The 14,256-nt window shown below is 39.5% G+C and overlaps 1 protein-coding gene across 1 annotated transcript in view; it reads left to right on the top strand.

The window, feature by feature from the left end:
• The first annotated feature begins 410 nt into the window (after nt 1–410).
• Nucleotides 411–14,256, top strand: part of APPBP2 (amyloid beta precursor protein binding protein 2) — a 52,225-nt gene continuing 38,379 nt past the window's right edge. The window contains exon 1 of the mRNA XM_047080907.1: nt 411–827. Coding sequence (XP_046936863.1) covers nt 690–827 — 138 coding nt within the window. The 5' untranslated portion in view covers nt 411–689. The remainder of the gene's footprint in view (nt 828–14,256) is intronic.

Here is a 14,256-nt window from a genome sequence, read left to right as displayed (position 1 = left end):
AGTTCCTGGACCGAAGGTTCGTAAGTTGGCTTAAGGACCCGAATCTAAAGAAGGGTGTTGAGACCCATATGAATTCCCTGAATGCCTAATTTTCAGTGTGCAGATACGGTGCACTTTTGTGAAGGATCCAAACTTTTACCTGAGCCGCGATACAGTCCATGCCTAGGAACTCCCGTGGCACGACTGACGCGCCCGTGTAATCGGGAACGCTAGAGCGTTACTCGTCTTAGTGTAAAAAGTCCACCCCCACCCACCCAATTGCGGCCCCTTCGGAAAGTACGTTCTCTGCGAAAAGAACCACCACTCTTTTCTTCCCAAGTTTTCCGCCTGCCGCATTCCTTCCCTCCGGCGCGTCAGCGTGCGCTGACGTCATGACGCCGCACACGCAGCCCCGCCCCTGCAGAGCTCGGTGCTGGGACGGAACCCGGGTTTCTCTCAAACCCGGAATGTGAGGCCTGGGCTTGGCTCTCCCTCTACCCGTGCGCCGCTGTTTTCCCGGGCCTGGGTGCGCCGCCGCTGCCCTACAGCTCGCCCCGAAGGAGCCAGGGTGGCCGTGCGCTTCTGCCGTGTGCCCGCGTGGCTGCCGCCGCCCGTCCGAATCCTCCGGGGCCGCAGAGGAGTTCGCTACGGAGGGAGGCGGGGGCCTTCGGGAGGAGGAGGCGGAGGAGGCGGAGGAGGAGGGAAGGAAGATGGCGGCCGTGGAACTAGAGTGGATCCCAGAGACTCTGTATAACACCGCCATCTCCGCTGTCGTGGACAACTACATCCGTTCCCGCCGAGACATCCGCTCCTTGCCCGAGAACATCCAATTCGATGTTTACTACAAGGTACGCACCGTAGGCCTGCTCTCCGCTCCCCTGCTGCAACCCCTAGGGCCGCACCCCCTTCCACGTCTGCGAGCCCCCGCAGTTAACCCCTCACCCCTCGTAGCAGGATCGCCTCCCCAGACATCTGGCGCGGTCTCGTGGTTGCCAGGATAGGAATACTCTGTCTCCATATCCTCTGTCTCTCAAGTTCTTGGGCCTCGATTGGTATCTCTTCCTAATGAATCTTTCCGCGTATTTTGGTGTTCCCTCCAACACTGTGCCCCCCACCCCCATAGGCCTTTTGCTTGGACTTCCTCTATTGCTCCCCTGTCCCACTCAGTTCTTTACTGCTCACCTGTGTCTTCAGAATATTTTCTCCCTTTTTACCCATATTAAGTGTCAGCATCAGCTGAACTTTTTGCTCTGCTCTTATCCCTCCTTCCTACTTACTTTCTCCTCTTGCCAAGCATTTTTTTTTCTGCTTCGTGTTCGTTTCGCCTTTCGTGTTCTTCGTTCCTAATTGAGAGGGAGATGAGGAATTAGTAGAAGTAGTTGTCTGCTTTATTGGCATTTTTTTTTAAACTTTGGTTTTTGTTTATACTTGGGGTTGAACTGGAGATTTTGTTAATATGTGAGTGGTGGTAAACTATTTGAAAGGAAAGGGGGGAAATCTTTTCTGAAAGAAAAAATACTTAAATTCTAAAGTTACGTTCATGTATTTGAAAGTTGCAATCTTGCCGCATTCCTAAATAGCTCCCCCTCAGAAATCTGAACAAAAAGTCTCCCAAGTCACTCTCCAAGGAGTTTCAGGGGTAAATGTCTTAGACTTGGACAGTTTTTCCAGTGTTTAGAGAGGGAGGAGATACTTTACGGACTCGGAGCCTCCCTTTTCCTCTCCCCCTACATTTGAAAGTGAACAGTGGATTTATTATTCAGTCCTCACTGCCTTGAATCTGCGTAGATAACCCCTACTTGCCAGTAGCCACCCGTGCAAAATGTGACCAGAAGTGGAATATGACTTATTTTTTAGATCTTAAATACTTTCTCTTGATTACTAAGTTGGCAGAACAGTGTAAATTGATATTTAACAGATGTGTATATTCTTATGTATGTATGGGGTTTTATGGCAGTTGTTTTATTGGGAAGATTGCCCACCTTCTCCACCCCACAATATTTTTTTCAGAAAGCAACTGACTTGCTACATTCTACTCAAGCCAGCTGCTTTACACCAATTCTAATAATTAAAATGTTTTTTCCCCCCATAAATATTTGGAGAGGATTTGTTTTGGTTATTCATTTTATTATTTGGGCCCCTAAAGTAAAGAAAGCCTCCATTCATTCAAATCCTTTTGATACATTGATTTGCTTTTGTGTATATCTAAGGAAACTTTGTATATTTGAGATCCATTGCTCCCAAGGAAGGGTGAGTTTAGATTTGTCTTTCTCAACCTGGGAAACTACCGCTTTGTGTGTATGCTTACTCTGTCCATTTTATTAAATTTCATGTAATCTTTTACACTCCGTAGAGGAGAACATTGGAAATTCAAGCTAAGTACGTTTAGTAGTTGAATTCCCTCAAAATACTTGAACATCTTTTAGTAACTTGTGCTTCTACTTGAAGCCTTTCATTTGAAGATTATTATTAGTATAAACAGATGGTGCTTTCACCACATTTTCTGTTTCAAATAGTTCACAAAGTTTTAATATTCTTTTTGGTACACTTTTACTTCTAAATAGTTGTATGTATCTTGGAGTATGGCATTGCGCTAAAGTGAAGGAAGGTATTTAATGTGTTCCTGGAACTGTGCTAAGTGCTTTTACACGTCTTGTTTAATCCTCACAGTTAAACTGTAGAGTAAGGTATAACCCTGTATTAAGGGTGAGAAAGTTAAGTAATTTAATCAAGGTCTAATATTTAGTATTTAGTTCCTACCTATCCTGCCTTCTTGCTCGAGAAGATTTTGCATTCTGAGGTAATCGATTATTTCATGAAAGACGTTTATAGAACTAATTCCCTGGACTTGAATCTTTGATAGAAATATAAGGAACTTTTCTTGCTTTAAAACACCGTTTTGGTACATAAATATAAAATGCTTTTTAAGCATTTTAATGCATATAAATATAAGATACCCCTTGCCCAGTTTTTGAGCATTTTAAGAGATTGCTTATAGTTTCCAATTTTATCCAATTTAGAGCCAAGGAGAAATTCATAATCAGATTCCTTCAGCAGTCCCAACTTCCATCAATAGGCATAGTTATAGACAAAATCATAGTATTTGTGGAACCAAAAAAATACCCAGTTCCTCTTGATTGTTGTAGTCCAGTGTCACAGTTAATTTTTGTGAGTAGCTTCAGGCAAAGGCACAGTCATAAAGCTTTAGGAGATGGGGTAATGGAATGAATGGAAGGTGAAGTAGGCATGCTGACTTTTCCCTAAGGAAAGGAAGGGAGAAATATGTTGATATGTAGAAAGGGTAAAGTGTGAAGGGATTTTTTTTTTTTAATGTTTACTTACTTTTGAGAGAGAGAGACATAGTATGAGCAGGGGAGGGGCAGAGAGAGAGGGAGACACAGACTCTGAAGCAGGCTCCAGGCTCTGGGCTCTCAGCACAGAGCCCGATGCAGGGCTCAAACTCATGGACCGCGAGATCATGACCTGAGCCAAAGTTGGAAGCCCAACCGACTGAGCCACCCAAGCACCCCAGGATTTTTTTTTAAAGCATGGACGACATTAGAATACATTGGCTGAATTTATTGGCTGAAAATGGAATGAGAGTTTAATTGTATAAGTTAGGTGGGAAATGAATTATGGAGTGGAGACCTGGAACAAGAGAATTAATTAATGAGTCTTGCCTCTTCCTTCACCATGTGTAAATTAAGGTGTGGGTCTTAAATTGTAGTTGGAGAAAGAGTACTTTTTTCTCTAAGATCAAATGGAACAAGTTAGGGACTTCAGGTGTCAGCATAGCTAAGTTTGCAAAGAATGGTTATCCTGAATAAGGAGGTAAGGTCATCTGCTGAGAGTAAGGGTTAGGAGTGGTGTGGTTTCTATGTAGGGAAGCTAAACCGAAGTTGGAAGTGGCTGTTGATGTATATGGGAAGGGAAGTTTATTAACAATTTGTTTTAAAAAGTGACAGGTGGAGGAGCGCCTGGGTGGCTCAGTCGGTTAAGCTTCTGATTTCATCTCAGGTCATGACCTCGTAGTTGGTGAGTTTGAGCCCCACATCGGGCTCTGTGCTGACAGCTCTGAGCCTGAAGCCGCTTCAGATTCTGTATCTCCCTCTCTCTCTGCCCCTCCCCCTGCTCATGCCCTGTCTACCTCTGTCTCAAAAATAAATAAACATTAGAAAATATATTTTTTTAAAGTGACAGGTGGAAAAAAAATAAAAATTTTAAAAAGTCACAGGTGGTATAGATGGTTCAATAAAAATCCATATGTTGTAAAATAATGTCTTTGAATCTGTACAGCTTTTAACCAGGAGTGCTCAACCATTTAGGTATAGAAATGGAAAGATAAATAGAAGGAATTGTAAAGCTGTGTACCGAGTGAAAGCAAATATAGAGTGAAGGGCTGGGTTTTTAAAGAATGAAGTTTAGGATCTTTTTAACTGCTGACTGGTCTGTTTTGTGTCCTATTCCAATTACAAAATTGGCCATAGAGTTAAGTTTTGGCTAGGTGAGGTGTTTCAGTAATGTGTTCTGTTTATTTATTTTTAATTTTTTTTAATTTAAAAAAAGTTTTTTTTATTTTATTTTTGAGAGACAGAAAGAGACAGCATGAGTGGGGGAGGAGCAGAGAGAGAGGGAGACACAGAATCCGAAGCAGGCTCCAGGCTCCGAGCTGTCAGCACAGAGCCCAATGCGGGGGCTCGAACTCACAAACTGTGAGATCATGACCTGAGCCACAGTGAGACGCCTAACCAACTGAGTCACCCAGGTGCCCATAATTTTTTTTGTTGTTTTTTAATTTGAGAGAGAGCATGCTGAAGGGGGAGGGGGAGAGACAGAGAGACAGAGAATCTTAAGCAGACTCCACAGAGCATGAAGTCCTGACACAGGGTTCAATCCCATGACCCTGGGATCATGACCTGAGCTGAAATTAAGAGTCTGATGCTCAACTGGTTGAGACACCCAGACGCCCCAGTGTGTTCTATTTATTATTGTTAGGTTTTTTTTAAGTTTGTTTATTTTTGAGAGAGAGAAAGAGAGCGTATAAGCAGGGGAGAGGCTGAGGAGGGGGGGACAGAGGATCCGAAGAAGGCTGGGCTGACAGCAGAGAGCCTGATGGAAGGCTTGAACTCACCAATGGCAAGATCACAACCTGAGCCAAAGTCAGATGCATAACTGAGCCACCCAGGTGGCCCAATTTATTATTTTTAGTCTTAACTTCAATGATTTTGGCTTTGTCTCATGCAGAAAACCATACAAATTAATGCCTTTACTTGGTATTAGAGTCAATTTTTTCTTTTTCTATGTATATTTCTGTTGTATAGCTATATAAAGCCTCAACTAATATCCTTGGTACTCTTTTAAAATTGGCTGGTAACAAATTGAAAAAAAAAATCTTGCAACATATTTGACAGCCAAAGAATTAATAATCTTTTCATATAATGAGCTCTTCAGATTAATAAATTGAGAGCTAAAAACTTTATGGGGGAAGGGCATAAAGAACATAAATAGCCCAACATACCATGTATCTCTGGATGGTAAGGTAATATGTTATAATGTCAGCTCATCTCAATTTAAGCTGTGAATTCATCTGATATATGAATCAGATGCTCAAAACTTTACCAGTGCAGGAAAGTGACTAAATATGAAGTTCATCTGGAGAAATTGCTTACATGAGAATAAAGGAGTCAAAGAAATTTCCAAGATGCACAATATTTAGGAGACATATGCATTATAATGTAGTCCAGTGCATTAGAAAGCTACATATTTTATTTATTTGAGAGAGAGTGTGTGCGTGTGTGCGCGCGCGCGTGTGCACACAAAAGCAGGGGAAGGGAGAGGAAGAGAATCTCAAGTAAGCTGCCACGCCTAGCACAGAGCCTGACGTGGGGCTCCATCTCTTGATCCTGAGATCATGACCTGAGCCGAAATCAAGAGTCAGATGCTTAACCAACTGAATCACTCAGGCGCCTTAGAAAGCTGCATATTTTAAAATTGTGTAGCATTGGCACAAAAACAGCAGAGAGATAAATTGATTCATAGAACATAGTAGGCAGTCTAAATAGAAGTGAAAGCACATTTAAGAATTTGTTAAATGATACGGGGTGCCTGGGTGGCTCAGTTGGTTAAGTGGCTGACTTCAGCTCAGGTCATGATCTCATAGTTTGTGGGTTCAAGCCCTGCGTCGGGCTCTGTGCTGACAGCTCAGAGCCTGGAGCCTACTTCAGATGCTGTATGTCCCTCTCTCTCTGCCCCTTCCCACCTCCTGCTTGCACGCGTGTGCACACACACACACTCTCTCAAAATTAAACATTAAAACAAAATTTTAAAAAGAATTTGTTAAATGATTAAGTAAAGAGACAATGCTATGTTTTAATTTTTTAAAGTTTATTTTGGGAGAGAGAGAGCGAGCAGAGAGGGACAGAGAGAGAAGAAGAGAGAGAATCCCGAGCAGGCTACATACTGTCAAAACAGAACCTGACTCAGAGCTTGAACTCACAAACCATGAGATCATGACCTGAGCCGAAATCAAGAGTTGGACATTTAACTGATTGAACCACCCAGGCAGGCACCCCAGAGACAATGCTATATTTTAATACTTTATTTACTTTTGAGAGAGAGAGCATGCCTGCGAGCGAGCAAGGAAGGGGCAGAGAGAGAGGGAGACACAGAATCTGGAGCAGACTCCAGGCTCTGAGCTGCACTTAACTAACTGAAACACCCAGGTGCCCCAACAGTGCTGTATTTTAATTGGGGAAAATATTTTTGAGACAGAGCGAGACAGGGCGTGAACGGGGGAGGGTCAGAAAGAGAGGGAGACACAGAATCGGAAGCAGGCTCCAGGCTCTGAGCTGTCAGTACAGAGCCCAACGCGGGGCTCGAACTCACGGATTGTGAGATCATGACCTGAGCCGAAGTCGGACGCTCAACCAACTGAGCCACCCAGGTGCCTTAATTGGGGAAAATAAAATACCTTGGGCAGCTGGCTGTTTGGGGGAATATATTCGCACTATATATTAAAATGACTTCCAGGTGTATTAAAGATTTAAGTATGGCAAATGAAATCATATAAGTATCAGAATAAATTATTGGGCCATTATTCTGTTGTGGGAAATGACTGAAATTTCTTCTTTGAAGAAATTATTAAGGTGCTTTACAAATGTAAAGAATGTCAAACATTATAGGGGCACCGGCTGGCTCAGTCAGTTAAACATTCGATTCTTGATTTCAGCTCAGGTCATGATCTCAAGGTTTGTGGGATTGAGCCCCAAGTGATTATCTCCCTCTCTTTCTGCCCCTCATCTCACTCGCATGTGCGCTCTCTCTCTCTCTCTGAAAATAAACATAAAAAAAATAAAAATAAATTTAAAAAGTCAAACATTATAAAAATACGTAACGTAAAAGACGAAGTCCTACGTTACTCATTTTGCCAACACTGTGATGCCATCTTGGCATGGAGAAGGCTTTTCTAAGTGTGAAACCAGAACCTAGAAGGAAAAAAATCAATACTTCTAAGTACATTAAAAAAGTAGGGGAAAAAATGTAAGCATTTTTTTAAAGACTATGGAAATGACAGCATTTGACTGGGTTATATATAACCATGGGTTATATTTTTTCTTCTTTTTTTTTTTAATGTTTATTTATTTTTGAGAGAGCAAGAGATAGCTTAAGCAGTATGGTAGGGGCAGAGAGAGAGAGGGAGACAGGGAATCCCAAGCACTGTCATAACAGAGCCTGATGCAGGGCTCAAACCCACAAACTGTGAGATCATGACCTGAGCCGAAATCAAGAGTTTGGATGCTTAACTGACTGAGCCACGTAGGTGCCGTGCCCCCTCCTGTTTTTTTCTTTTTAATGTTTATAAGGGGTGTATTTTCTAATTGAGAAAGATGTAATACTAATCAGTATGTGAAGAATAACCAACTCATTTCCAGAACACCTGAAGAGCCAGCTCATACAAGAGGAAGATATGAATGGCCAGTAGACATCAAAAGATGCTCAACTGAAATGCAGAATCAAGCCAAAGCAATCACAAGGAACAAGAAAAAAAATCTGGAGGACTTACACTACCAAGTATCAAGCTGTAGCAATTAAGATTAATGTGGCATTGGCACATGGATAGACAAATAGATTGATGGAATAAAACAGTCCAGAAACAGACTGATATGTATACTGTCACATGATTTATGATAAAAGTAACACAGTGGTACAGTGGGGAAAGGAAAGTCAAATAAATGGTGCTGGTCAATTAGATATCCATATAGGAGGAAAAGTATCATGATTTTACCTTACCACCATATGCAGTGATCATTTTTGGATGGTTTGCTGACCTAAATTTGGAAAACAATTCTCACTATGTCAACAAAGATATATTTACAAAATGGCCCAAACATCAGGATAATTTCATAAATTGGATTATGTTAAGATTAAGACCATGCATTCATTAAAAGATACCATTAAGATCATGAAGAACCAAGCACAGAGTGGGAGAAGTGGGAGAAGATGCTTGAAGGACATATGCCTGATCAAAGACTCATCCTGCATCTAATATTAATACACCCCCTTTTTTTAATGGGAAAAGAACTTGAATAGGCACCTAAAAAGACCAATATTCAATGCTATATTTTAATATTAGAATTAGAACTTGAATAGGCACCTAAAAACACAAATATCCTGCATCTAATATTAATATACCCCCCTTTTTTTTAATGGGAAAAGAACTTGAATAGGCACCTAAAAAGACCAATATTCAAAGGACCAAGCAAGTGTTTGGAAAGCAATCATGATTGCATGAAAGGGGCTCAGCCTCATTTTGGGAAATTGCTGTGGTAGTGTACATTCTTCAGAATGGCTAAATGAGGCAAAACAAAACAATGTTAGGACATGGAGCAATCAGAACTCTCAAACATTGTTACTGGGAGTGTAAATTGATGAACTATCTTGGAAAACTAGCCTGTCTGCTAAAACTGAGCATATACATACTCTGGAACACAGCATTTCCACTTCAAGAAATGTACACGTAAGAACATTCACAGTGAACAAAGAAAAAAGAGAGTCTTAAATATAGAAAACAAACTGATGGTTACCAGAGGGGAGATGGGTGTGGGGGGGGTAGTTAAAATAGGTGAAGGGAATCAAGAGTACACTCATTGTGATGAGCACTAAGTAACATATAGAGTTGTTGAATCACCATATTGTACATTGAAACTAATATAACACTGTATGTTAACTAAACTGGAATTTAAATTTTTAAAATTCACACACACCATCAGTAGAATTAGTAAGTAGTGGAATAGTCATGTAGTGGAATATTATGCTATGAAAATGAACGAATTGCAGCTGTTTGACACAATATGAATGAATCTTACAAGTGATACTGTAAGAAACCAGTGACAGGAATATACACCAGAGGCTCCCAGACTTTCTCCCTTCATGGTACTTGGTTCCTGGCACTTGTGGGCCAAAAGAAATACCTAAACTGTTCTGTTTATTAAGTAGTAGATATGAACAACTTAGTAATACTTACGTCCCAACAAGTTAAGAGCCATTAAAATAATGCACAAAAATTGAAAAAAAATTAGTACTTTTACTTCATTTTTAAATAACCACAATTAGTAATGGGATGTATACTTTCAGCACTGTACAACTTCTCAAATCTTGGAATCAGATTGGACACCCACCACCCTCATTTTCTGTTCCATGTTGATTTTTACACATTACTTATTATTATAGCAACCACTGAAAATGGCAACTTATTAACAAAGATTAGACATCACTGAAAAGAATATAGCAATCTAGTAGTTGGCATGGTGTAATACAGATGTTGAATATCGTTTCTCTCAAATTTAAAATAACTTGCAGTCCCCAGGCACCCTTGGTGCAGTTTGGAAACTGTGGGTATATTGTGTATTTTTCCATTTATTTAATGTTCAAAAACGATCAAAATTAATCAAAAGTGTTGGAAGTCAGGAGAGGATCTTTTTTTTTTTTTTTTCTTTTTTAGTCTTTGGAGGGTATTGATTACACAGGGTCACAAAGGGAGGTGCCTGGAATTCTGATAATACTCTGTGATGTAGATGTTAGTTTACATGTGTGTTCACTTTGTGAAAATTTATTGTTACATTTATGAGTTGTACACTCTATGTTATGCTTCAGTAAAAAGGTTTTTAAAAAATAACATCCGTCTTTATCAGATTGTCAAACTTAAAGATTGAAATCATTCATACCCTTTAACCACAATACCATTTATAGATTTTAATCCTACAGGATTGCTTGTGAATGTGGGAAAGTTCCATTTAGGGATGTTCACTACAATGTTGTTTATGATGGCAAAAATTGCAAACAAACTAAATGCTAATCAAACAGGAACAGAATATAATACTGCAGTTATAAAGAATGAGGAGGCTGTATATACTGAGGTAGAGATGCCAGAGCACATCAAGTGGGGAGAATAAGAAGCTATTTATAAAGTAGTATGAATAACATAATCCTGTTTGTTTTTTTTAAAAAATGCTTATTTATTTATTTTGAGAGAGCGAGCAAGTGTGGGGGAGGGGCAGAGAGAGAGGGAGAGAGAATCCCAAGTAGATTGTGCACTGTCAGCGAAAAACCTGACATGGGACTCGATCCCACCAACCATGAGCTCGTGACCTGAGCTGAAACCAAGAGTCAAGACACTTAACTAACTGAGCCACCCAGGGGTGTGTGCGTGCACACGTGCGTGTGTTTTAAAGTAGAAGAATATACGTGTATGTTTCTATGTGCGTTGAAATAGAGAATCTAGAGAAACACAAAGTTTTAATGGTATTTATTCAAGGGATAGGATTGCAGTTGCTTTTTACTTTGCACATCCTTTCTGTTTTAATACTTGGATTTTTATGACCATGTATTATTTTGATACATAAAATAAGTAAAATTGAATTTTTTTAAGTTTTATTTATTTTGAGAGGGAGAGAGTGTGTGTATGTGCACGAGCAGGAGAGGGGCAGAGAGAGAAGGAGAAATAGAGAATCCCAAGCAGCCTTCACACTGTCATTGTGGAGGCTGACATGAGGCTCGAACTCACAAACTGTGAGGTCATGACCTGAGCCTAAATGAAGAGTTGGATGCTTAACCAGCTGAGCCACCCAGTCTCAGTTGAGTTAAAAATTGAATTTTTAAGATAGGATATCTGAATGTGAAATCGTCCTAAGAGGAAAATAGCCTAAAAACTCAAATATTTGTCAGTGTGAATGAGAACTAAGTCCATGTAGTTTAATACAAAAAAATAATTCAACTAATTAATTACATAGTTGATTCAGTAGCTAGCCAAATCAAGAAACATGAGTGAAAGCTCTCATTTTCAAAATTAAGAATAAGAAAGAAAATAATAAAACCACACAGATACACTGGAAAGAGGAAAGTAGCTTTTTAAATTGTAGAATGGCTTCTTTAGTTGTAGGAGAGTGTGTACAATTCTATGCTAATCTGCCTGAAAACCTTACTGAAATTATGTTTCTAGGAAAATATAAATGACCAAAGAAGTTAATAGACTAAAAACCATTTTAAAAAGTTGAACAATTAAAAAAAAAAAAGTTGAACAATTATATTTCTCCCTTTGTACATCTGCCTTCTCCCTCAGCAAGCAAACAACTACCACTGACTTCAGGAACTTTCTTGAGTGTATTCAGAGAAGAATTGATGCTACTGGAACTTAACCTGTTTCAGACCAACCTAATTCTTTCCAATTAAAAAAAAAGGAAAAGAGGTCAACGTAGGGTGCCTGGGTGGCTGAGTCAGTGAGCGTCCAAGTCTTGATTTCAGCTCAGGTCATGATCTCACAATCATGGGATCCAGCCCGAGTTGGGCCCTGTGCTGGACCTGGAGCCTGCTTGAGATTCTCTCTCTTCCTCTGCCTCTTCCCCTCCCTCAAAAACAAAACAAAACAGGTCAACATAACACTGATACCTAAACCTAAAGTAGCAACAAAAAGAAGATCTCTTGAGAACCTCACTTGTGATTCATGAGGCAGAATTTCTAAATAATAACAACTACAAATCAGTGTGTCTATTAATATAATTCATCATATTAATAAGACAGGGAACTATCATCATAATATAAAAACCTAAACGTCTCTCCCTTTAAACTTTTAATAGGAAATACAGATTGACATTATAAACATACTTAAAAGATAATATATATATATATATATATAAACAGGAATACTTAGTGGTGAAACACTTAAAGCATTCCGATTAAAATCAGGACTATAATATACCTTCTATTATCCGTATCATTGCCATTGTTGTTTCTTTTGGCCACTGAAGCCAGACTGATTTTTTCTTTTTCTTCTTCTTCTTCCTTTTTTTTTCTTTTTTTTAAGATTTTAAGTAATCTCTATACCCAATATGGGGCTCAAATTTACAACCCCAAGATCAAGAGTTGCATGCTCTACCAACTGAGCCATCCAGGCACTCCAGACTGATTTTTTTCTTTTTTCTTTCTTTCTTTCTTTCTTTCTTTCTTTCTTTCTTTCTTTCTTTCTTTCTTTCTTTCTTTCTTTCTTTCTTTCTTTCTTTCTTTTTAATGTTTGTTTATTTTTGAGAGAGAGAGACAGAGGGTGACCAGGGGAGGGGCAGAGAGAGAGGGAGACACAGAATCAAAAGCAGGCTCCAGGCTCCAGGCTCCAGGCTCTAGGCTCTAGGCTCTGAGCTGTCAGTACAGAGCCCAACATGGGGCTCAAACAGCCTTTGAACTATGAGATCATGACCTGAGCCGAAGTTGGCCACTTTACCAACTGAGCCACCCAAGTGCCCTGGACTGATTTTTTTCTTAAGTGAAATATAGTTGAGTATCATTCAGTTTTTTTGTTTTTATTTTTTTAAGTTTATTTTTGTTTATTTTGAGAGAGTGTGCACTCGAACAGGAGAGGGACAGGATGGAGGGAGAGAGAGAGAATCCCAGGCAGGCTCCACACTGTCAGTACAGAGCTTGATGTGGGGCTTGGACCCACTGACTGTGAGATCATGACCTGAGCCAAAAGCAAGAGTTGGATGCTTAACCAACTGAGACACCCAGGGACCCCTAGATTTTTTTATTTTTATTTTTATTTTTTTAAGTGTTTAGACTTTTCATACTTCTTTCTGGAACTGTATACTGCATATTCAGGATTTCTGAGGTGCTGATTAGTGCAATTAGAATAAAGAAATTTAAGGGGTGCCTAGTAGCTCAGTTGGGTGTCTGACTCTTGATTTCAGCTCAGGTCATGATCCCGTGGTGGTGGGATTGAGCCCCACATTTGGCTCCCTGCTGACAGCATGGAACCTGCTTGGGATTCTCTCTCTCCCTCTCTCTGCCCCTCCCCTGCATGCTCTCTGTGTCTCTCTTAAATACAAATTTTAAAAAATGTGAAATGGAAAAAGGTTTTAATTTACATAATGGAGTATTAAAGTTTATGAAACATACTCAAGGCTCTTGCAAATCAGTAAGAAAAAGGACTGAAAAGAAATGTGCTATTATGTTGATAGTGATTTTCACTAGATGGTAAAATTGAGTGAATGTTTTTCCTTTTTATACATTATTTTCCATATTCTCTAATTTTTCTAAAAACATGTAATTCTTCTAAGTCAGAGGAAGCAAATTGTTTAAAGTTGGTTACCTACAATACAGAATGAGTTTCCATATAGAGACAGAATGTATTTCTTAGAACTATACTGCTGTCTTTCTACTGCCTCCTGGATAGACCTAATTTTCACCGCAGATTGGTAATGAAGCTTTGAGAAGCTGAGAAACTTCTTACCAAATAATAGAGATCACAGACACATATTGACTTACATATGGCTGGTTATCGTTGTTAGGTATTATTACTAACCCAGATTTTTTGATCATTTATATCATGGTAGCCTCTTCCACCGTTAACATACTCATGTAAATTACACAAGTGACCCCCTCAAGTGAGGGATAGAGTTAGAGAATCTGTATACTAGACCTGATTTCATCCTCATTATGATTGGGGAAAAAACTCTTAGTTTCTTGTTAAATGGATGTGGATGTAATAGCATCTTCATATGTGGACAGCATATTTAAACTTTAGTAAAGGGTTGCCCTCTTATTTGAGTGTTAACTGTTTCTTGTGCTTTTTAATAATATGAGTGTATTAACCTCTTGGACTTACTTGCCAATAAGCAAAGCATTTGCCCTGCAAGATAAGAATAATCATGTTGGTCAGTTGAATTAAATTTAAAAAAGTATGACATGGAACCAATGAGGGTAGAGCAGCTAAGAAATTAAAATGTTAATAAG

The sequence above is a fragment of the Lynx rufus genome, unplaced genomic scaffold (assembly GCF_022079265.1).
Source record: "Lynx rufus isolate CCGP_SWC_20201006 ecotype Redwood Valley unplaced genomic scaffold, mLynRuf1.p SCAF_18, whole genome shotgun sequence".
NCBI lineage: Eukaryota > Metazoa > Chordata > Mammalia > Carnivora > Felidae > Lynx > Lynx rufus.
This window is presented reverse-complemented; position numbering and strand designations above follow the sequence as displayed.